This window comes from Dreissena polymorpha, chromosome 3, assembly GCF_020536995.1.
Source record: "Dreissena polymorpha isolate Duluth1 chromosome 3, UMN_Dpol_1.0, whole genome shotgun sequence".
NCBI classification, from domain to species: Eukaryota; Metazoa; Mollusca; class Bivalvia; order Myida; family Dreissenidae; genus Dreissena; species Dreissena polymorpha.
This window is the reverse complement of record NC_068357.1, coordinates 143422001-143448024: the sequence shown is the minus strand read 5'-3', so window position 1 is coordinate 143448024 and position 26024 is coordinate 143422001. Positions and strand designations below refer to the sequence as shown.

Genomic DNA, 26024 nt, shown 5'->3' with positions numbered 1-26024 from the left:
GAGTATAGATGACATAGGTAACCAGCGATCTCCGGACCAATTAAATATGTCAGATGTAAAAAAAACAGTGACATTTAGTCAGGTTAATTCTAAATAAAAAAATCTGGTATGTAATGCGAAGTATATTCCGGGAGTAGAATTGTAAATGTCTGAACAATAATTTTTAATAAATAATGCTGTTTATTGAAGTGTGAATGACAAGTGTATGAGATAAGAAAATCAAGTGTGCGTGCTTCACATTAAACGTTATACAGTAGCCATTGAAAAGTGTTTCTAACTACAATCAATTCAAACTACTTTATATAAATCCGCAGCACTAATACGTTGATAAAACACTGGTCTTAAAATGCTTCATTGCATAATCAATTGGCAAGGAGAGAAGTTTTGAAAATATGTTTCCTCGTTTTCTAAATATGATTGAAGTATAGCAATTATTTTAGGTTACGAATTAAAATGACAAAAATACTAGTACGTGAAAAAAAAAGTAAATTGATAAAAAGAGATGCTCCCCGACGGGGAATCGAACCCCGGTCCCCGCGTGACAGGCGGGGATACTTACCACTATACTATCGAGGAGTGCGGCATTAAAATTGGATTTGTTAATTGTCAAACTTTAAGTCAAGATTCCTTCAGTAGAAAAGATTTATTGAGTGCACACTACAGTCGTTTTAGTATAGCGGATTACGATATTCATAAAACCAGAGACGTAGATGTTGATAAAAGTTATCAGTAGTTTAACACGCTGGACGCTCGCAATCCCAAGTGGTCTAGTGGTTAGGATTCCACGCTCTCACCGTGGCGGCCGGGGTTCGATTCCCCGCTTGGGAAGTTCCTTTTTCGAAAAGTTATTTAGTTGTTTACTTGCGAACAACTTGAGTTACACATGAAATGATTGACCAATTATAACTCAATGAATTGCTCGATTAATAACTTTATGAAATGCTGGATCAATCATTTAATTGTACTGCTTGAACAATAACTTCAGGAAATACTCCATCAATAATTGCATTCAATGCGAATTCCACAACTTCAGATAATTGCCAAACAAGAACTCGCAACACAGAGGCAAAAGATGTTTGGACTAATGTTGAAAGCTGGAGTATAGATTCAATAGGTAACCAGCGATCTCCGGACCAATCAAATATGATGGATGTAAGAAAGACATATATAGTCAGGTTATATCTAAATAACAAACCGATATGTTATGCGAACTTATATTCCGGAAGTAGCATTCTTTATGTTTGAACATATATTTTAAATACATACCGGTAATGTTGTTTATTTCAGTGTGAATTACAAATGTATGTGATAAGCAAATAAAATATGCGCGATTCACACGAAACGTTATGAAAAAGTTAATGCTCTTTTATGATTACAATACATATCGGCCTCAACGAAATTCTAAATATGCATTTTCTAAATATAGACAAAGAACGGAATCCCCGATAAATATAGCATGTCTATCCGTAGTATCGGCCCTCTTAATGAATACATACGAATTTTTGAAGCGAACAAATACAAAAATAACAACGAAAACTGGATTTAAATCGTATTGTTTTGACAAAATACTGGCTAGACTTAGCTCCCTGTAGTAATCTGTTTCATGTACAATGGTTCTCATAATATCGGCCCTTCTGATTGATTGCTAAGGTTTGTTACTTTGCCCACAAAAAATAGTATCTAGGCCGTTAGCCATGAATACTTTTGCTCCCCCCCCCGGGAGAATTTTGTTGACCCTACTTGTTAAAATCTCTATATCCCCCGAGGCTCATGACACATTGTTTGCAAATTTCTAGCGGGGCGTTACTGATCTTAGATAATCTAATTTTAGATCTTAGATAATCTAAAACTTAATCAAATCCAATAAATACAATATATATACCAGTTAACCGATTTTGCACGTCCTTCCCACACGAGAGAACAATCGCGAATGCATAATGAGTGGCACAACAGTTATATATGTCTAGATAACAAACTGTTATTTCATGAACAATATATTCCGGAAGTAGCATTCTTCATGTTTGAACATACATTTTTAATATATAATGTTGTTTATTTAAAGGTGAATTAAACGTGCATGTGATAAGCAAATAAAGAATGCGTGCTTCACATGAAACATACTGAAGAAGTTATTGAATAGTGTTTCTAACTACAATTCAAACTACGTTATACAAATCTACAGCACTAACCGGTACACGTTTATACAACACAACACACGTACTGTATTAAAATGCTTCATTGCATGAACGTATTGGGATTGAGAAAAGTTTTGGTGACAACAAATACTAGTACTAGTAGGTGAAAGTTATTTAAAAGAAAGGAAATGGATAAAAACAGAAGCTCCCCGTCAGGGTATCGAAACCTGGTCTCCCGTGTGACAGGCTGGGATACTTACAACTATAATATCGAGGAGGGCACTATTAATGCAGCATTTCTTGGTTCATAGAATTTATGTCAAGATTACTTCAGGAGCACGCATGTTTATTTATTGAGTGCACAGTACAGTCGTTGTAGTATAGCCGATTACTAGAGCAATAAGACCTAGTTTAACACATGAGTCTTTCGCAATCCCAAGTGGTCTAGTTGTTAGGATCCACGCTCTCACCGTGGCGACCGGGGTTAGATTCCCCGCTAAGGAAGTTTTTTTCGAAAAGTTATTAAGTTGTTTACTTGCGCATAACTTTAGTTGCACATGAAATGCTTTACCAATAATAACTCCATGAATTGCTCGATTACTTGACGAAATGCTTTAGAATTCTTTATAAAATGCTGGACCAATCACTTAATGGTACTGCTTGAACAATAATTTCAGGAAATACTCCATCAATAACTTCATAAAATGCATGATCAATAATAGCAGAAAATGCGTAATCCACAACGTCGGATAATCGCCAAACACGAACTGGCAATACAAGGGTATTTGACTAACGATGAAAGCTAGAGTATAGATGACATAGGTAACCAGCGATCTCCGGACCAATTAAATATGTCAGATGTAAAAAAAAACAGTGACATTTAGTCAGGTTAATTCTAAATAAAAAAAAACTGGTATGTAATGCGAAGTATATTCCGGGAGTAGAATTGTAAATGTCTGAACAATAATTTTTAATAAATAATGCTGTTTATTGAAGTGTGAATGACAAGTGTATGAGATAAGAAAATCAAGTGTGCGTGCTTCACATTAAACGTTATACAGTAGCCATTGAAAAGTGTTTCTAACTACAATCAATTCAAACTACTTTATATAAATCCGCAGCACTAATACGTTGATAAAACACTTGTCTTAAAATGCTTCATTGCATAATCAATTGGCAAGGAGAGAAGTTTTGAAAATATGTTTCCTCGTTTTCTAAATATGATTGAAGTATAGCAATTATTTTAGGTTACGAATTAAAATGACAAAAATACTAGTACGTGAAAAAAAAGTAAATTGATAAAAAGAGATGCTCCCCGACGGGGAATCGAACCCCGGTCCCCGCGTGACAGGCGGGGATACTTACCACTATACTATCGAGGAGTGCGGCATTAAAATTGGATTTGTTAATTGTCAAACTTTAAGTCAAGATTCCTTCAGTAGAAAAGATTTATTGAGTGCACACTACAGTCGTTTTAGTATAGCGGATTACGATATTCATAAAACCAGAGACGTAGATGTTGATAAAAGTTAACAGTAGTTTAACACGCTGGACGCTCGCAATCCCATGTGGTCTAGTGGTTAGGATTCCACGCTCTCACCGTGGCGGCCGGGGTTCGATTCCCCGCTTGGGAAGTTCCTTTTTCGAAAAGTTATTTAGTTGTTTACTTGCGAACAACTTAAGTTACACATGAAATGATTGACCAATTATAACTCAATGAATTGCTCGATTAATAACTTTATGAAATGCTGGATCAATCATTTAATTGTACTGCTTGAACAATAACTTCAGGAAATACTCCATCAATAATTGCATTCAATGCGAATTCCACAACTTCAGATAATTGCCAAACAAGAACTCGCAACACAGAGGCAAAAGATGTTTGGACTAATGTTGAAAGCTGGAGTATAGATTCAATAGGTAACCAGCGATCTCCGGACCAATTAAATATGATGGATGTAAGAAAGAAATATATAGTCAGGTTATATCTAAATAACAAACCGATATGTAATGCGAACTTATATTCCGGAAGTAGCATTCTTTATGTTTGAACATATATTTTTAATACATAATGTTGTTTATTTCAGTGTGAATTACAAATGTATGTGATAAGCAAAAATAACATATGCGCGATTCACACGAAACGTTACGAAAAAGTTAATGCTCTTTTATGATTTCAATACATTGTACATATCGGCCTCAACGAAATTCTAAATATGCATTTTCTAAATATAGACAAAGAACGGAATCCCCGATAAATATAGCATGTCTATCCGTAGTATCGGCTCTCTTAATGAATACATACGAATTTTTGAAGTGAACAAATACAAAAATAACAACGATAACTGGATTTAAATCGTATTGTTTTGACAAAATACTGGCTAGACTTAGCTCCCTGTAGTAATCTGTTTCATGTACAATGGTTCTCATAATACCGGCCCTTCTGATTGATTGCTAAGGTTTGTTACTTTGCCCACAAAAAATAGTATCTAGGCCGTGAGCCATGAATACTTTTGCTCCCCCCCCCCCCCGGGGGAATTTCGTACACCCTATTTTTTAAATCTCTATATCCCCCGAGGCTCATGACACATTGTTTGTCGTTACTGATCTAATTTTAGATCTTAGATAATCTAAAACTTAATCAAATCCAATAAATACAATATATATATACCAGTTAACCGATTTTGCACGTCCTTCCCACACGAGAGAACAATCGCGAATGCATAATGAGTGGCACAACAGTTATATATGTCTAGATAACAAACTGTTATTTCATGAAAAATATATTCCGGAAGTAGCATTCTTCATGTTTGAACATACATTTTTAATATATAATGTTGTTTATTTAAAGGTGAATTAAACGTGCATGTGATAAGCAAATAAAGAATGCGTGCTTCACATGAAACATACTGAAGAAGTTATTGAATAGTGTTTCTAACTACAATTCAAACTACGTTATACAAATCTACAGCACTAACCGGTACACGTTTATACAACACAACACACGTACTGTATTAAAATGCTTCATTGCATGAACGTATTGGGATTGAGAAAAGTTTTGGTGACAACAAATACTAGTACTAGTAGGTGAAAGTTATTTAAACGAAAGGAAATGGATAAAAACAGAAGCTGCCCGTCAGGGTATCGAAACCTGGTCTCCCGTGTGACAGGCTGGGATACTTACAACTATACTATCGAGGAGGGCACTATTAATGCAGCATTTCTTGGTTCATAGAATTTATGTCAAGATTACTTCAGGAGCAGGCATGTTTATTTATTGAGTGCACCTAGTTTAACACATGAGTCTTTCGCAATCCCAAGTGTTCTAGTTGTTAGGATCCACGCTCTCACCGTGGCGACCGGGGTTAGATTCCCCGCTAAGGAAGTTTTTTTCGAAAAGTTATTACGTTGTTTACTTGCGCATAACTTTAGTTGCACATGAAATGCTTCACCAATAATAACTCCATGAATTGCTCGATTACTTGACGAAATGCTTAAGAATTCTTTATAAAATGCTGGATCAATCACTTAATGGTACTGCTTGAACAATAATTTCAGGAAATACTCCATCAATAATTTCATAAAATGCATGATCAATAATAGCAGAAAATGCTTAATCCACTACGTCGGATAATCGCCAAACACGAACTGGCAATACAAGGGTATTTGACTAACGATGAAAGCTGGAGTATAGATGACATAGGTAACCAGCGATCTCCGGACCAATTAAATATGTCAGATGTAAAAAAAATAGTGACATTTAGTCTGGTTATGTCTAAATTAAAAAAAACTGGTATGTAATGCGAAGTATATTCCGGGAGTAGAATTGTAAATGTCTGAACAATAATTTTTAATTAATAATGCTGTTTATTGAAGTGTGAATTACAAGTGTATGAGATAAGAAAATCAAGTGTGCGTGCTTCACATTAAACGTTATACAGTAGCCATTGAAAAGTGTTTCTAACTACAATCAATTCAAACTACTTTATATAAATCCGCAGCACTAATACGTTGATAAAACACTGGTCTTAAAATGCTTCATTGCATAATCAATTGGCAATGAGAGAAGTTTTGAAAATATGTTTCCTCGTTTTCTAAATATGATTGAAGTATAGCAATTATTTTAGGTTACGAATTAAAATGACAAAAATACTAGTACGTGAAAAAAAAAAGTAAATTGATAAAGCAGATGCTCCCCGGCGGGGAATCGAACCCCGGTCTCCCGCGTGACAGGCGGGGATACTTACCACTATACTATCGAGGAGTGCGGCATTAAATTTCAAACTTTATGTCAATATTCCTTCAGTAGCAATGATTTATTGAGTGCACACTACAGTCGTTGTAGTATAGCGGATTACGATAGTCATAAAACCAGAGACGTAGATGTTGATAAAAGTTAACAGTAGTTTAACACGCTAGACGCTCGCAATCCCAAGTGGTCTAGTGGTTAGGATTCCACGCTCTCACCGTGGCGGCCGGGGTTCGATTCCCCGCTTGGGAAGTCCTTTTTCGAAAAGTTATTTAGTTGTTTACTTGCGAACAACTTGAGTTACACATGAAATGATTGACCAATTATAACTCAATGAATTGCTCGATTAATAACTTGATGAAATGCTGGATCAATCATTTAATTGTACTGCTTGAACAATAACTTCAGGAAATACTCCATCAATAATTGCATTCAATGCGAATTCCACAACTTTTGATAATTGCCAAACAAGAACTCGCAACAGAGGCAAAAGATGTTTGGACTAATGTTGAAAGCTGGAGTATAGATTCAATAGGTAACCAGCGATCTCCGGACCAATTAAATATGAAGGATGTAAGAAAGACATATATAGTCATGTTATATCTAAATAACAAACCGATATGTTATGCGAACTTATATTCCGGAAGTAGCATTCTTTATGTTTAAACATATATTTTTAATACATAGTGTTGTTTATTTCAGTGTGAATTACAAATGTATGTGATAAACAACTAAAATATGCGCGATTAAGATGAAATGTTTTGAAAAAATTAATGCTCTCTTATGATTTCAATACATATCGGCCTCAACTTAATTCTAAATATACATTTTCTAAATATAGACCAAGGACGGTAACTCAGATAAATGTATCATGTCTATCCGTAGTTTTGGCCTTGTTATATAAATACATGCGAATTTTTTAAGTGAACACATACAAAAATAACAACGAAAAGTGCATTTAAATCGGCATTGTTTTGATAAAATACTGGCTGGACTTAGCTCCCTGTAGTAATCTGTTTCATGTACAATGGTTCTCAAAATATCGGCCCTTCTGATTGGTTGCTAAGGTTTGTTACTTTGCCCACAAAAATAGTATCTAGGCCGTGAGCCATGAACACTGTCTTTTGCTCCCCCCCCCCCCCCCCAGCTGGGGGGAATTTCGTAGACCCTATTTTGTTCAATGCTCTATATCCCCCGAGGCTCACATTGTTTGCAAATGGCTAGCGGCGTTACTGAGAAATTTAACTTCAAAATATATGAGTGCACAACGTTTTTTAATCATTTTTGAGGTTACCTCACACACACACAATGCAAACTTTTAAAGAGAAAAAAACTAATCTTAACATTCCTTAATTTAAACAAGAAATATCTTTAAAAAACGATATACGGCGTTGATTGTGGTTGCAGTTAATGAAAGGTAAAGACTTCAATGAATGAGATCAAAGATAGCGAATGTCTTTTTCTGTGCAGTTCTTAGCTGCAGCAAACGCAGTACGGGATGATACGCGGAGTTGTCGCGGCTTATTTTACATTATTACATATTGCTGGTCATAAACGTATAGATACAAAACAGAAAACCAAAAGAAGAATGGAAGTGAAATTAAAACATATGAGTCAACCGGCCACACGCGAAGTATCCGTACATATTTTAAATATTTATACGCGCGTTCTTCGAACAAACCTGTTTTAGTGGTTTGTCTGGCGTTGCTATTTGATTCAATTTGTTAACAGTATCGAGAATCATTGCGCTCATGCTTAATTCATTAGTCAATATCATGGCATAATTCTTGTTAAATTAATTAAAAATAATATTTATCATGGTATTGTTGTAAAACACATTAAGAATCTATTATTGACATACCATATGGTATCGCTGGATATTTTCATTTAACATCTGTCTGGTCTAAAGAAAATTCCAATTCACCTAGTTCATGCTATAGCGTCTTTATTCGATTATTTTCCTGGCCGCGAACTCCGATCAGCACATAGGGTAGAGACGCAGCGATGACCTGTATGTAAACTCTGACATTCACACACAGTGGCCGCAAATTGACCCGATATACCTCGCGAGTTGAAATGCAATGCATTAAAGTGAGTCTTCGCTTCCACTGCTCTCTATACTTTAACATGTTAACATGTTGACAGGAATATGGAAGTGAGTAATAAATATGAGAAAATAGCCTTTAAGTGCAAACGTTATCGCGCTGAAAATCTTCTGAAAATAAAAGGTGGACGCACAAACGGTATTGATGTCGAGATTGAGTGTAAAACTGTTCTATCTATTAAGCCTTTTCATTAGATATAAAATTCTTTCATGCTGAACACGCAGTAAAACAGTGTTACAAAGACGCGGACATGTTTCCAATGTTCTGGTCGTATTCTCAAATCAGCCAATGCAGTCAATGAAGTGTATTCATCTGTACTTGGCTGCGGGAAGTTTTATTTGAATTCTATTGGACGCTAACAAAGGTCAGGCTAAGGTGAAAAGCTTGCTTAATACAGCTTACGCCGAAAAAACGTGAAATATATCAAAGCCTACATCTTATGGTTATATAATGATATTTTTTATCAAATATACGTGACACATTTATATTTTACACATATTTGTACTTGATTCACATCCATATTCCTTTTACATACATATTGTCTGTCAAAATATTATTTCCGATCATCATGACATAATTCTATCAAACAAATTTATGGAACGCCTCGTCTGTCTCCTGTTGACTATTGATATATCGGAGGTTTCATTGAAATGATGTGGGTTTAAATCATATGATATGTGTTTATAATAGTATGCTGTGTGCTTTGATGGTATGATATATGTTTGTGATGGGATGCTGTGTGTTTGTGATGATATTCTGTGTGTTTGTGATGATAGCTGTGTGTTTGCCATATTCTGCTGTGTGTCTGTCATGGTATGTTGTGTGTTTGTGATGGCATGCTGTGTGTTTGTCATGGTATGCTGTGTGTTTGTGATGGTACGATGTGTGTTTGTGATGGTATGCTTTGAGGTTCATTGAAATGATGTGGGTTTAAAGCATATGATATGTGCTTATTATAATATGCTGTGTGCTTGCCATAGTTTTGTGTGTGTTTGTGATGGTATGCTGTACGTATGTGATGGTATGCTGTGTGTTTGTCATGGTATGCTGTGTTATGTCATGGTATGCTAGTTGTTTGTCATGGTATGATGTGTGTTTGTCATGGTATGATGTGTTTCGTCATGGTATGCCCTGTGTCTTTGTCACGGTATGCTGTGTGTTTATTATGCTATGCTGTGTGTTTGTTGTACTATCCTGCGGGTTTATCTAACATGATGTCCTTTTCATTTGCTATGATTTAAGTTGGCGTTATTTTCATTCGGAAAACTCGGTTCTTGTCATACGTATGTCAGTCGGTCCGTAAGTTCGTATTTCCGTCCGTCCGTGCGTCTGTCTGTTTGTCTGTCTGTTTTTCTGTATATCTGTTTGTGTGTCTGTCCGTCCGTCCGTCCGTCCGTCCGTCTCTCTGTCTGTATGAATGTATGTCTGTCCGTCCGCCCGTCCCTCCGTCCTCCCCTTCTTCAGTCCGTGGGTCCTTATTTCCGTATTTAGTGCGTTTGTCCGTCCGTATGTCCGTGTATCCGACAGACGTTTAGACAGACAGACGGATATACGGACGCAGGGATGAACCGACAGGCATGCAGACGGAAAGAAAGATGCACGGACAGTCGGAAGTAAGGACACACGGACGGACACACGAACAAATGAGCATACGGACGGACGGACAGAGAGATATGCAACAAAACAGACTGACAGACAAACAGTAAAGACTCACGGACAGACGGACAATGGAAATAAGGACACACGGACGGATGGACGGTAAAACGAACGGACGGAGGAATTGAGAGAAAGACAGCCGCACCGACAGACAGACAACAGACAGACAGACACACACACAGATAGACAGAAAGATTGACACACAGAAAGAAACACAGAAAAAGAGACAGACGCACGGACAGACGGAGATACGGACGTACGGACCGACGGACATAAGTATGATGTAACTATTAGTTCTTGACAAGAACCGAGTGTACCGAATAAAAATAACGCCAACTTACATGATATCGAATGAAAAGGACATCATGTTAGATAAACCCGCAGGATAATACAACCAATACACAGCATACCATGATCAACACACAGCATACCATGACGAAAACACAGCATACCATCATAAACACATAGCGTACCATGACTAAACACAGCATACCATCACAAACACACAGCATAAAATCACAAACACACATCATACTATGGCAAGCACACAGCATACCATTATAAGCACATATCATATGATTTAAACCCACATTATTTCAATAAAACTCACAGCAAACCATCGCAAACACACAGCGTACCATCACAAACACACAACATACCATGTCAAACACACAGCATGCCATGACAAACACACAACATACCATGAAAGACACACAGCAGACTATGACAAACACACAGCATATCATCACAAACACAGAGCATATCACCACAAACATTCAGCATACCATCACGAACACACATCATACCATTACAAACACACAGCATACTATGGCAAGCACACAACATACTATTATAAACACATATCATATGATTTAAACCCACATTATTTCAATGAAACCTCCTATATATCAATAGTCAACAGGAGACAGTCGAGGCGTTCCATACAAACTGCCAATCAAACTTGTCTCAATATTGAAAATAATCAATGTAAAAACAATTGATCATGATAAAAAATAATAACAATTATAGTTATAATAATAATTATGATAATAGAAATAGCATCAAGCATAAGCAGTGATTTTTCTTCACGTTAACTTATACTTTACAGCCTGCGCCTTTTTGATTGGGGAAAAATTGCGATAACCATGAAATTTGGAAAATTTAAACATAAGTAACAGTATACCAATTGTAGATAAGTGCATGTTTGAGCTTTCTAAAATTAATATTATAAAGTGTTTGGGAATTAAACTGCTTTTTGATAAACTCAATTAAGCAATTCATATTTTTTTGGAAATTTTGGCCAGATCTTTTGGAAAAAAATGTTACATTTTGCAACCGGGAAACAACCTTTTTACATTTTGCTATTTGGACACAGCCTGTGGGAGGCTGTAATTTAGGGGGGGTGGGAACACCTATACTTATGTTACGAAATATCTCAAATTTGTGTTAGTGCAAAATATCATAGGTAATGGTATTATACAATCCATGAGAAGTTTAAGTTTTTTAAAGTAAAATCCATAACTCCCTAATGAAAGTAAAATAAGAAATGGGTGGTAAAAGTTTTGTATTTTAATATAAAAAGTCAATAAAATCCCAGAAAAGTTGTTAAGGTTCAGAAAGTTTCTTCATTTTCGCACTTATGTTAATATAACATCATTTCGGACGCCTATAAATTAAGATTTCAAAAAGACCGATCAACTACTGACGCAATATTTATTTTATATTATTGAATAAATCAATGTTTATTTGAAAACAAACGTTTGTATGTAATTTTTGTCGATATGATGAAATGTTTTGATACTATTTATAGAAATGCTTTATGTTTGAAAATGTTAAAATGTGGAATTCCAGGCAAAATATTAAGAATCGTGCGTGATCTGTATTAAAAAGTTAAGTCATGTGTAAAATCATTATCTTCATTTTCAGATTACTTTAGCCTCGCTGTTGGCTTACGTCAAGTGGAAGTTATGTCCCATTTGTTATTTTCTATCTTTGTAGAAGATCTCGAGTTGTTTTTGCAAAATGATATTGATTCAGGTTTGCAACTGGATGACATTGTTTTAAGTTTATTACTGTTTGCAGACGACACGGCCATTGTTGGTACATGACCAGAAGAAGTCCAGGACCATTTGGTCAATTTATATCATTTTTTAATACATTGGGACTGAAAGTTAATACTTATAAGACAAAGATAATGTTTTTTTTTAAGAGGCGGATTATTGCCAAGTGAAAGGTGGATATACAATTTCCATGCTATAGAGCCTGTAAATGACTTTAATTATTTAGGTGTTGTATTTAATTGCACCGCTAGTTTTAAGTTGAATCAAGACATTAAATTGGCAAAGCTCTCAAAGCATTGAATACTTTGTCTTGTAAATGTCAAGATTTTGATGTAAAGCCCAAATTTGTTTGTCAACATTTGATGCATTCGTTGGGTTTATTTTAGGTTATTCAGCAGAAGTTTGGAGTTTCACGAAATCTAATAAATTAGATAGTATACATCTCAAATTCTGTAAGAAGCTTTAAAGAGTTGAAACTAATACGTCTAATGCATGTGCTTATGGTGAGTGAGGAAGATATCCTCTCTTTATACAGATACATACGAATCGTACAATATTGGTTTAAAATAGCAGCCTCTGATAACATAATTCTTAAAACTGTACATAACATTGCAGTATCAGATTACGCCAGAGGCTGCCGAAATTGGATTTATAACATCAAGGAATTATTGGATGATTACGGGTTCAGTTATGTCTTTAACAGCGTTCATGATATTAATGTAAAACAATTTAAACAGATTCTAAAATCCGGCATAATATATGCATATAAACAAAATTGGTACCGCACATTAGACGATAGTTAAATGTTATAATTTTATAGAACGTTGAAGTCAAATCTTGAATATGAGAATTACCTAGACTCACAAGTGGTTAGCGTGGGGCTATGATATTAATTAGTGAAATTATAATTTTGAATGATAAATAATCATATTATAACAAAAAATAAAATTTTCTGAAAAAAAATATTTCACTATCAAATATATATATAACAAGGTATCCAACTCAAAATCACCCGAAAACGGGGTGCATCGCTTTGAACAGACATAACTTCATCAATTTTGCAGCGATTTTCACGATCTCGGTCTTATTCAACGCAGAAATACATTTTCTTTCTGGAAATGTACATGTCTTGCAATATTTTTACAAATGCTGGATCAACTTTTAAGAAATAACACGATACACAACTCGAGTGACTTACTTAACATCGATCAGACAGGATAAATGAATGAAATCTTCACGGAGTAAAGGGCTTTTTCCCTGCAAAGTTCACGGACCTCGATACCATAATTCAATAAAACGTATAAAAAAAACATTCTTACCGTGCTTGGCGTTGCATTATGCATCAAAACTAATTGTCCAGCGCCGTTTGAAACCTTTGTTTACATACATTTCAACTAACCGACATTTTAAACACACGAGTGATTTCATTGGTCCAATGCGAAGGTGTGTCTTTACAACTGAAGATTTCATTCATCAATACTGTCTGATCGGTGTCAAGTAGGTTACGCGAGTTGTGTATCGTGTCATTTCTTAAAATTTGACCTGCATTTGTAAAAATATAACCAGATATATACATTTCTAGAAAGAAATTCATTTCTGCGTTGAATAAGACCAAGATCGTTAAAATCGCCGCACAATTGATGAAGTTATGGCTGTTCAAAGCGATGCACCCCGTTTTCGGGTGATTTTGAGTTGGATACCTTGTTATATATATATATTGTCACGAGCCGAGCGGTAGCTGTGATTTTTTACTTTCTACAACTTTTCCAAAGCTTTTGTTCAAGTTTAACATAGAACTAAAATGGACTCTGATAAACAGTAAACTAAGAATAACATTTTTCCTATTCAGTTGTTTTTAAATTGTCAAAAAAATATAAACCCAAGATTTATAACATTTCTAAATTTTATTCATTCATAACGAATAAATTTATAACAACTTTCAATATATATATTTCTTAACAGACAGATTAATTCTCAGACATTTATCATTACAATACTGCAATATACATGTTTCATGTTAAGTATTTGCACCCTCTATTTTATAATGTCCTAAAAAGATGATAAATGCAATTTATAAAATTCAGTCTTAATTTTAATAGCTAAGTCTTATTGAAAACTGTATTTTAAATGCTTATATAAGAAAAAAAAGGTCTCACACCTAGAAAAACAAAGTTCAGAGTCCTCGAATGACAAATTTCATTGCCTTATATACTGTCCAGAAGCGCACACATAGCATTGTGCAATATAAACATAAAAGCGCACATATGAAATGTGCACAAAAAGCGCACAAACAACGCTCAGTAAAGCGCGCAAGAGCGCACAATAGAATTTGAGCGTTCTTGACACGGTAAATGTCACTCGTCTTAAAATGATATTTCTGACGATATTACAATGAAACAGTAGTCAAAATACATATCAATTAAATCAATAAATCATTTATAAAGAGGACTATTACCTTTTTAAACAATTTTTAAGAAGGAATATGAGTATTTAACAAATTATATCGTATGGCTAAACTGTCAAGAATACTTTAGTCAGTGTAAACTACCCAGAAGGCACTTAAGTCAGCATCAGGAAATCAACTTCCTGTTTATCCAAAACGGCTGCCATATTAACAGACGCTAATACAATGAGACATTTAAAAAGGATATTACAAATAATAAAGAAGCGCAAAAGGTAGGCACTGGCTGTTATCAGCTCTAACTTCCACACAGCATCCAATAAAAACATTAAATAACAGTGACAGTCATTTAGATGCAAAACATAAACGGTGAAAATGAACATTGTACATAAACACATGTTTTTATGAACAATCTAGGGCATGACAATATATATATATATATATTTGATAGCGATTTTTTTTCAGAAAAGTTGATTTTTCGTTATAATATGTTTATTTATCATTCAAATTGATGTTTTCACTAATTAATATCATAGCCACACGCTTACCACCTGTGCCTAGACTTAGTTCCGAAAAATTTAAGATTTCATTTATGCCGATTAAGATTATATGTTAACCCTCTTCGTAAACAAACTGGTAGATATAATGGAAACACAAGTGCTAGACAAGAAAGATATTGTCTTTGTTGTAATGCCACGGATATTGATGACGAATTTCATTTTGTAGGTATTTGTTCAACATATGTTAGTATAAGAAAGAAATACATACACAAATATTACTATAATCCATCTGTGTTTAAGTATGTACACTTGCTACAATCAACCAATAGGTCAGAACTGATAAAACTTTGTGTATTTGTTAAGGAATCATTGAGTATCAGATCAAATGTGTAAATCGTATAACGTAATTTACCAATATTCATCCTCTGTACTTCAATATGCATTTGTTTTGTATATATTCACGTTTTGACACGTGTTTTTCTGCGAATATACATGTTGACATATATCAATACTAACCACATGTGATGTTGACGATGTTCATTGTGCAAGTCAAGTAAAATGCCTGTTCGTCCATCCGTTAAATTTATGTTTTTGGGGCATAATATACACCTTGGACTTGTCATCAACAGTTTGAACTAGAAATTAGGAGGCTCCTACAATTTATATTATACTCGACATTTTTTTCTGTCCAATTCAACGGAGACACTCATTTGCATGTTAATGTTTGATATTTTAACTTAATCAATACCAACAAGTTTATTGCAGATTTTTAACAAACGTGCGCATACCGGCGAAATTTCACAATGACTCATTACCCCGGGGAAAATTAACATTTTCATTTGTGTCTTTGGCCGACACGACAAGACAGGCGAACGCTGAATTTTTTTTACCATAAACCAATCTAATAACGCAAATCATTATAACAATCTATGCCGTAAAATACGTAGGCTTAATTAAACTAAATCGTTTAATTAATAGGTGCGCAGCAAAATTGTTGCTGCGGGTGCAAAATAAACATGAAAATATGTTTATTTAGTTTTAAGATATTTAGGTGCGCAGTTTGTGAGAAAGTTTTTAATCTAACCTACGGGCAACATTATGTTGATGTATGTTGGTCATGCAAAACACGGTGATATGTTCAGCTACTTTATTATCGTAGTTGGAAGTCATCTATCACAGTACGACTACAGAAACGTATAATATTCACAAGCCGCAAAATAATGAAAATAACTTAACAGAGCACATGAAAATACAAATAAATAATGTTCGTATTAAAAACGGCTATTATTCTTAAGTTAGCATTCATTTATATACACAGTACAAATTCATTTACTTCAGCTAAACACCACCATATTATTTATGTAAGATCAAATATACGACCAAACGATGCCTTTTTATGTATGTAAATGCCACATCATTATGCTCATTTACAGCAAAGCATTTAACTGAGCAGAGACAAAAGATTCTCACTTTAAAGTAGTATCGAAAGTACACAATAACCAATGGTTTGTTAAACTAAACAAGTGATAATCTCGGACTCGGATGAGGTATTATTTTATAAAGGTCGACATTTATGCTACATTAATAAAAATAACCCTTACATTGTATGACACGCAGGTTTGCAACACATAACATTTCTGTATTCGGTTCAAATACAGTGTATGGTAATCCGTCTGTCTCTTAAACAATTGTCAACAAAGCAAGCATCAATATCATTCATATACAAATATACATTTGGCACATGGATGCGGCAGAAACAGCAAGCACTAATTGTATACCCACCATCATATCTTCACCGATGACGCAATACAGAAGAGTCGCAAATTGTTCTTTCTATACGTTTTCTTTTACACAAGGATGCATTACAACTGTTGTAACGAGTTAATGCGTTGTATGATGATGTCTTCCGCTGGATTCCGGACACGCACACACCAGTGTTTTTTTCACCGTTTTGGGAATTGGGCGGGGTCTCTTTGGATTGGGAAAATTCGCGGCGTTTTGACTAAAATTGGGAAATTTATAATAATGTTGTTGTTGTTTTGCTAAAAACGCTTGAAAATTGATAATACATTAGTGTATCCAGTATTATATTTTCTAAGGTTAAACTTATATGGATGGGAGATGAACAGAATATTGAGATATATTTTTTTTATTTTTTTTTTGAAACCTTCCATTGGGAATTTAAAGCTCCAATTTGGGAAAAATATATACTTTTTTCAATTGGGAATAGGTCCGATTACCGGACCCGATTTTGAATGAAAAAAAAAACAACACTGCACACACACACAACAACTGAACACGGGCGTTTCTTCACAATGGTAGAGTGTCACTGAGTGGTGATGAGTTTCACAATGGTGTCGATGATCCTACTCCCCCGGGGGCACGTGCACAGGTCCATGTGAGGGGTCTGGATTTTGTCTGACAGCAGCTGGTCTAGCTCCAGACGCAGCTCGCGAACTAGCTCCGCGATCTGAAGCAGAACGAGGTAAACATACGTTATAGAGCCTATGATGAAGTTAGGGTAGATTCTAATTGGACCGAGAGTAGACCATACCATCGGATACTGGTCGCTCGTCAACCATTGTGCAAACATATAAAATCATATGTGCTAAACTCAATTAATTTACTCCATTCATATACATTTTTCTGTATGGTAATATACGGCAACCGTTTACCCCTCTTATAAGACATGATATGCATGCGTCATTACGTCTCAAACAGTATGATGAGTGCAACATAACATTGTTTTATTTATCACATGACATACACTTATTTTCACGGCGTATGCAGCAGTACAACTTATGCTTGTTTCAACGCGGCCCTACCTGATGTGACTGCGCCATAAAGCGTATCCAGCCGTCGTCCACGGAGAGTATGAACTGGCCCCGTGCTAGGTCCACACCTATCTGACCGCCCCCGAACAGCAGTAGGGGATACATGGACACCATTGTGCAGTCACGGATGAAGATCTGAAACATAGGAACGCAACTACTGGGTATTATATTGTAATGATTCGACACTAAATTCGGTTCAAAATTCAGCAACCAGATAATATTTTCATGAACAAAAACGTTTGAACAGTTCTTAAGGAAAATAACTTCATTTTCAGTGTCATTATGAAAATAATACGACCGTCAATAAAGCCTTTATATGTACATATTGAACGAGTATTAAAGCTTTGATTTCTTCACCTTGTCCGTGACAGTCCGTTTCAATGGTCTTGTGACTTTTGTTATTTGAAACTCCATATATTTTGGACACATTTATTCTCTTGATTAAGATTTTTTTTCAAACGAGCGCATAAACCAAGAACTCTTATCCAATAAAGTTTTAGAAGGCATCAAATGATTTATATACAGATTCACAATGCTAACAGCTGATAAAATGAATGTAGTAAAAAACACTTTATTGGCTGGTGAGGAATAACCGAGCCTGACTTACCCTTGTTGTTTTAATTTTCTCATGGTACACTAAGTAAGGGCTCTCAAAATGGCGCACTTGGAAGTTGATAGACGACGGATGGATTTTAACCTGTTTCAAGAAATAAAAATGCATGTGCAAAAGAACAACTTTTTCTTTCAATTTTTTATCTGTGATTTTACTAGACCAGTTTTTTAAAGCACCAGGCGTAAGTTATGTACCAAGATGTTTACATGTACATTTTTTTAAATATCACATTGAATACAATTGCTCATTTAACATCACAAAGCTACGATAATCAAAGTAATATTTCATGAACATTATACCAGATTGTGTGATACTTGTGCATTAAAATCTTACGCATTTATGAGCAATATGAATATTAATGAGAATATCGGAATGCATTTTTATCCCCATAAATTGTTAAACTGAAAAGCCGGAAAGTCTTACGTAGCCATCAGGTTTTGTTTTAAATCGAATGTCTTCAGCTTTAGGTGCTATGGCAACCGTACCTGAGAATGAAATCAAACAAATTATATAACATACAGCATTTGATTGAATGGAATAATACGTTTTAATTCTCGTCCGCTTCAATGAACAACGACTTAATGTTTTACCTTGCGACAGATTTAAGCGTTTTAAGTTAAATCCGGATAAAATCTAAGAGGTCAAATATCAAAAATTGTATATTCCCTAAGTACTTGATAATATAATAAAAACACAAGTAAACGATATTCATTCCAAGAGACGTCCTGCTTTTATTTTTGAAATAGTATTGTGTACATATAAATTGTTAATAAACTACTTATGTTTTTATGAAGTAGAATAATCAAGATTTTGACGGTATTGAACGTAATACGTAAGTCACACACCGGTCGGGTGAAAACCGCTATTAATTATAACAAGAGGGCCATGATGGCCCTCTATCGCTCCACTTTTTTTATGCGAAAAAAGGCGTGCAATGCGCATAGGTTGAAATGTACTCAAGCATGTGACTTTCTCTTTCAATCCCTCGTCCCACTGGGTGCTTAAAGTTGGAAGGGTGAGCATTTTTATATATGGAAAATGTTACTACGGTGTTAACTAAACAGACTAAAAAGCCTGGGAATTGTCGCACAGGTCCTTTGCTTATAACGTAGGTACATTTATCTCTCCAAAAGATATTGTCGTTCTTTCTATTTCACATATTTTAAGATGATGAAGATCACATCTACGCATGTTCTACAAGATTAATGAAAGTTCCTTCATTCAATCATGAATCTTTTTCCAAAATTCAAAAAGTGTTTGTAGGTGTATTTCCAAAAAATAAAATAAATAGTTGTGCATCTGCTTACATGTTTTGATAGATTTTTTTTATTGATAAACATCTCCCATGCTTCAAAAAGTAAAGATAATGTCTACAAACGGACGCAAAATGACTTGATTCCCATGCATGCATGTAGGTTTGTTGTTGTTGTTGTGACCTTGGAACTAATCATGTAAACAACGTCTTAGACTGGACATGCAGAAATGTTTTCGATCCTGCTTTTGAACTGATGGATATCATATTAACAGCAAAAAATGCTTATAAATTTAATTTCTTTGTAGATAGGGATGATTAAGTACCAAATGCCATTCTCGACCTTCCAATAGACCATAACTCCTTCTGAAGAGTTTGTTTTCGTTTTGAAAACAGGACTTCCGGTTTCAAAAAGGAGAAATTGCTATGATGAACAATTTCTCCTTTTAGTACAATGATTTCTACCCCACCCAGCCAATTTATAAATAGTCCTTTACAATATTATTTCTCGTCTGCAATTTCTTTCAATTTGGGGCAGTCCAAAATGTGTCGTTTGGTAAAGGGTTAACATTTATGAATAGTTAACACACGATGATAGGGCGAATACCACAACTCTACTGCTCACCGTCGAAATTTTATACTTCTGACAAGAGCACCGTATACTTCTATCAAAAACATGACCGCAATATTTTTAGCGAGTCCAGAAATGAAAGAAAAAAACGACAAAAGAAGGTAAGTTGGTAATAAAAAGATATTCCATCGAACGAAGTATAAACATTACATCTAATTGCCGTTTACCGCATAAAAATTGAGTCGCTATTAACTTCAAAATAGTGAAAACAATATGAGCATGGCGTGAAAGAAGTGACTTTCATGACGCGAAAATCGTATTTTTTGCAGATTTTAAACATTTCAAATGAAAGATTTTTTTGTTTAACGGTATTTTATGGTAGAAGAATCAATTTACAACACATTTTGGCATGCTTTATTGAATATAACTGTGATTTTTACATTTACACGTGTAAGCAAGTATGCACTGCTCGACACTGATATTATAGATATATGAACACCGCTCAACAATGTCCGTAAAAGCACCGCATATTTATGATTTGTGGCACCGCTTTATTCTGATATTTTTTCTTTCAGAAGGAAGAGACGTTCAAATTTATGTTAGAACAAACAAAAAAAAAAAAAAGGGGAGACTTTTTCCTCCGGGTGCCGAATATTACAATGTACTTTGAAAATATTTGGTTTTCAATTTTGTTTTAATACTTGACGGAAATAACTACCGGTATATATGATTCGAACCCTTTACAGCTCGTTAAAACGGACAGCGCTGTAATGTGTTATCTATGGAGACATGCACTTACAAGCTTCTATGGCCAGTCTCGAACAAGTTTTTGGATTATAATTGTAACCCCTTTGTTTCTGATATAAGTAGTCGACAGCATCTTTGGTATATATCTTTGGTTTTTCCCACAAACATGAAATTCATATTTCAGTAAATATAACCAATGCAACATCACTTTGTACAATCTATACATAACTAAATTTATTATTTCCTTCGGTTAGTTTTACACCAACATTTGCTTATACCATCCATAATCGTAGCTTGACATCTTTTTTTACTGATTATGAATCTGAAATCAATAAATAATAATTATCAATAATGATTGTATTTTACCACAACAATATAGATAAACTGTAACAAGAGACTTAAACATGTGCCCTCCACGTACTGGAAAGCAAGACAATCACGGTGAACCCTTTTTTGGTGCAAGCATGCCATCATTTTCAAGATCAATAATATATATTATGGGACATGTTACTTTTATAAATGGAAGATTATCGTAAAAAAATTAATAAATTCAGCTCACGATGGCTCGTTCTAGCTTATCATTAATAACCTTGTGCAGAAGTTAGCGGTGCCACGAATTTCAGTGACACGGAATATAAATACGGTGTTTATAATCAGTGTTGCGCGGTGCATCGATATTTATGTAAGTGATGCATGTTTTCACCAAAAAAATAGGCATTTAACAGATATTTTAACAAACAGGTTCGCATGACATGTTCTTTTTATATATTCAATGATTTAAGTCTGTCACATCAGGTCTGACAAATCGACATCATCTGATTATTACATTTTTCTCACAAGTACGAATGGTGTCGAGCGCGACACGACTTTTTGTAAACACTATTTCAAAGTCATGCTTAATATTTCACGACTGGTAAACTATTAAATAGACGAATATTGGTTCAGAAATTCGATGGAATGCTTCGCAAGTGGCAATCATTTTACAGTGTCTTAAAATAAAACATTTTGTCACCCACTTACCTGATATTGCTTCGTCCGCCATGTTTCTTTTCGTCAGAAGGATACGTGCTTAGAAGAAGTATAAAATTTTGACGGTGAGCGGAATAGTTGTGGTAATCGCCCTATCATGGTGTAACATTTTGGTCTACCTTTCACGCTCGACATGTATGCATTTATCTCTTGTAATTAAAAAGTTATTCCAAGTGTATTTGATAAACTTTTAGTTTGAGAAGAAAATAGTTTATTCATCCCATAATGAATAAATAGCAAAAACGCATAAACATGCAAAGTTAAACGACTTCCTGTGGCCATGTTTTTTGACGAATCAAATTTTCTTGAACAACTTTTTAATGGGAGCCTTCAAGGGATAAATTTTGCCCAAGGGGCATAATTTGAACAAACTTGGTAGAGAATTATAAGATGTCACTACATACCAAATTTGGTAGCCCTAGGCCCAATGGTTATGGACAGGAAGATTTTTAAAGTTTGCACAAAAGAGGCTTTATAAAAGCATATGTTTAGTTTTGTGACCCCCGGGACAGAGTCAAATTTGAGCCCAGGGGAATAATTTGAACAAATTTGGTAGAGAACTATTAGATGTCACTACATACCAAATTTAGTAGCCCTAGGCTCTATCATTATGAACAAGAAGATTTTTAAAGTTTGCACAAAATAGGCCTTATTTAAGCATATGTTCATTTTTGTGACCCTGGGGCAGGGTCAAATTTGATCCAGGGGCATAATTTGAAAAAACTTGGTAGAGAACTTTATAATTTTAATACATACCAAAATTTGGTAACCCTAGGCCCAATGGTTATGGACAAGTAGATTTTTAAAGTTTGCACAAAATAGGCCCAATATAAGCATATGTTCAATTTTGTGACCCCTGGGGAACGGTCAAATTTGATCCAAGGGGCTAAATTTGAACAAACTTGGTAGAGGACTATTAGATGACACAACATACCAAATATGGTAGCCCTATGCCATACGGTTATGGACAAGAGATTTTTCAAGTTTGCACAAAATAGGCTTTATATAAGCAAAATGTTCATTTTTGTGACCCCCTGGGCAGCGTCAAATTTGATCCCAGGGGCATAATTTGAACAAACTAAGTAGAGAACTATTAGATGTCACTACATACAGAATTTGGTTGTCCTAGGCCCTACGGTTAAGGACAGGAAGATTTTTAAAGTTTGCACAAAATAGGCTTTATATAAGCATATAATCATTTTTGTGACCCCCGGGGCAGGGTCAAATTTGACCCCAGGGGCATAATTTTAACAAACTAAGTAGAGAACTATTAAATGTCACTACATACCAAATGTGGTAGCACTAGGCCCAATGGTTATGGACAAGAAATTTTTAAAGTTTGCACAAAATAGGCTTTATATAAGCATATGTTCAATTTATTGACCCCCGGGCGGGGTCAAATTGGACCCCAGGTGCATAATTTGAACACATTTGAAAGAGGTTCACCCCAGGAACATTTGTGAGAAGTTTTATCAGAATTGGACTTCAGAAAACGCACGCACGGACGCACGCACGGACGCACGCACGGACGCACGCACGCACGACGATCACAGGACCATGACATAAGCCTCGCTGGCCTCTGGCCAGTGGAGCTAAAAACCCATATAACCCTCAAATTGCACTTCATCTGTACACTTGTGATTGTTCATAATAAAATACATTTCATTTGTTTAGTTAAATTCACCGAACTTCTGGCCTCGGATGAAGAAAGCTTGTGAACATGTCCGTCCCATTGCTGTTTGCCATTAAGTTTTATGATTATTCCCTACGTACCTTTCGATAAATAGCAATACAAACTAAAGCAAATATACGATTCTTTTGATTTTTCCCATTACACAAAGACAGACATCAAAGCCTATAAATTGATTTAAATATTTAACATATTTCACATACCGCCGCCGGTGCGCGTGTACTGTTGTTCTGGGGTGAGGACCTGCACGATGTTGGGGTACAGCGCCCCCACAAGAAGGGCCGATACCAGCTTCCGGTTCTTACTGTTCAGGTTTGCCTATCGGAGAGTATCGGAGAAATCAAAATAAGCATACATTCCAAACTTAATAATGTTTGCACAATGTGCGCCCATTCGAATGTATGTATTAATTATTTCTTTTTGGATTTATAAAGAAACTTCAATCTATTAATATTGACGTACATTAAAATAAAATTAAGCCGCTATTATAAAAACACAATTAGGATTATAATCCAAATTGATTTAAAGTCGGCTGTGAAATGTTTCTGTTAATGATAAATAATTTTGATATTTTCCGCTAATATAAAATGTATAAACAAAAAAATGGACTTTTCCATAAATTATATCCGATTCTTATACTACAACAAGGGACAAAATTGTCACAAAACCAGGTTTTCATTGTGAAAAAAAATCTGATGAAGGGAGAAAACTCAAACTGAACTTTTTAAATGAACAAACAAAATTAACCCCCTTTGTAAGTTTGTTTTTTTTTAAATCTATTTTTAGTCGTGGCGACCTTGACATTGGAGATATTGACGTGATTCATTCGTGCGACACACCGTCCCATGATGGTGAACAAATGTGCCAAATGATTTTAAAATCTCACAATGAATGACTTAGTTATGGCCAGGACAAGCTCATTTATGGCCATTTTTGACCTTTGAACTCAAAGTGTGACCTTGACCTTGGAGATATCGACGTAATTATTTCGCGCGACACACCGTCCAATGATGGTGAACAAATGTGCCTAATGATTTTAAAATCTGACAATGAACGACATAGTTATGGCCCGGACAAGCTTGTTCCGCCCGCCCGCCAGCCAGCCCGCCAGCCCGCCCGCATTCGCCAATCTAATTACCAGTTTTTTCCTTCGGAAAACCTGGTTAAAAATATGCAATGCTAGCTAAAGAAACATAAATGTAATGCGTCTTCTAAATCCTTGTTAAGACACTTCAGAATAGAGGCTTTATCATACTGCCGAAAACTGTTTAAAAATATATAATTGGCCATATAACAACCTCGACCCCTGTAACCACGATAACGCCATCGCCCCCTTCCCTGGCTGCCCTCTCCGCGTCCTTAGCAACGATGCCCTCCTTAACAAATCCTATATCGGAGAGTAGCTCCACGAACTGCTGCTTCATGCTCGACAACATCTGCAACAGGGTATACTAGGTTGCATTAGTCCGCACAGGCTAATCAGGGGCGGCAATTTCCGCCTGTATTGTATTTTTCGTTCAAAGGAAGATGCGTCTTCACGAAAAGCCAGTTACGGAAGAAAGTGCCATCCCTTATTAGCCAGTACGGACTGCATAGGCTAATCTGGGACGACACTTTGCGCACATGTATTTAACCCCGTTTTATTCAGAGCGCGATTATTATATATTACTTCTAGTGACTTCTTGGACAGGAAGTTGTCCTGACAGAAGTGGTACGCCTCGGCGTTACCACGCCTTCTCGCATCCAACCAGCCCTGGAACAGAAATAATGCGAGCATGACACAGTGGAGACAACCCCCCCCCCACCTCCTATCCCGACGCCGCATGGCATATGGTGTAGCAATACAATAACATGTTATACGAATAATAGGTTGAAAAAGGCTCAAAAACAGCTGGTTTTTTTTACAACGACACGTGCACAATTTCATGTGATAATACACAAGACATTTAAGTTTGAATTATGAAAGTTAAAAGTGTGGGGAGTACTTCGTCGGGTAAGTCTGCGTCTATTGATAGACGGACGCCCTTGGTGATTCTGGCATAACATATTCTACCTCTATAGGTGAGAAGGGGTAGACTGAATGAATCTATACACCTGTTTCACATAAACCGGGTAGGAGGCATTTACATGCATTTGCCACAAGTCAGCAAGTGGCGTTAATAAAGATTCCGTTTTTGATTTT

General features: G+C 35.5%; 1 protein-coding gene and 6 non-coding genes across 7 annotated transcripts in view; 3 read left to right on the top strand and 4 right to left on the bottom strand.

Annotated features, from left to right (window-relative positions):
* Window positions 1-505: 505 nt before the first annotated feature.
* Window positions 506-576, bottom strand: Trnad-guc (transfer RNA aspartic acid (anticodon GUC)). The gene has a single exon. It is a non-coding gene; the product is annotated as a tRNA-Asp (tRNA).
* A 180-nt stretch (window positions 577-756) lies between these two features.
* Window positions 757-828, top strand: Trnae-cuc (transfer RNA glutamic acid (anticodon CUC)). Its single transcript has one exon. It is a non-coding gene; the product is annotated as a tRNA-Glu (tRNA).
* Window positions 829-3446: 2618 nt separating this feature from the next.
* Trnad-guc (transfer RNA aspartic acid (anticodon GUC)) lies at window positions 3447-3517 on the bottom strand. Its single transcript has one exon. It is a non-coding gene; the product is annotated as a tRNA-Asp (tRNA).
* A 180-nt stretch (window positions 3518-3697) lies between these two features.
* Window positions 3698-3769, top strand: Trnae-cuc (transfer RNA glutamic acid (anticodon CUC)). Its single transcript has one exon. It is a non-coding gene; the product is annotated as a tRNA-Glu (tRNA).
* Window positions 3770-6327: 2558 nt separating this feature from the next.
* On the bottom strand, window positions 6328-6399 carry Trnad-guc (transfer RNA aspartic acid (anticodon GUC)). Its single transcript has one exon. It is a non-coding gene; the product is annotated as a tRNA-Asp (tRNA).
* Window positions 6400-6564: 165 nt separating this feature from the next.
* Trnae-cuc (transfer RNA glutamic acid (anticodon CUC)) lies at window positions 6565-6636 on the top strand. Its single transcript has one exon. It is a non-coding gene; the product is annotated as a tRNA-Glu (tRNA).
* Window positions 6637-16239: 9603 nt separating this feature from the next.
* LOC127871782 (putative ATP-dependent RNA helicase DHX57) overlaps window positions 16240-26024 on the bottom strand; it is a 49779-nt gene continuing 39994 nt past the window's right edge. Inside the window, 7 exon segments of the mRNA XM_052414979.1 lie at window positions 16240-17576; window positions 17932-18075; window positions 18548-18637; window positions 18977-19038; window positions 24046-24160; window positions 25141-25278; window positions 25512-25595. Of these exon segments, the coding sequence (XP_052270939.1) occupies window positions 17433-17576; window positions 17932-18075; window positions 18548-18637; window positions 18977-19038; window positions 24046-24160; window positions 25141-25278; window positions 25512-25595 (777 nt within the window). The 3' untranslated portion in view covers window positions 16240-17432.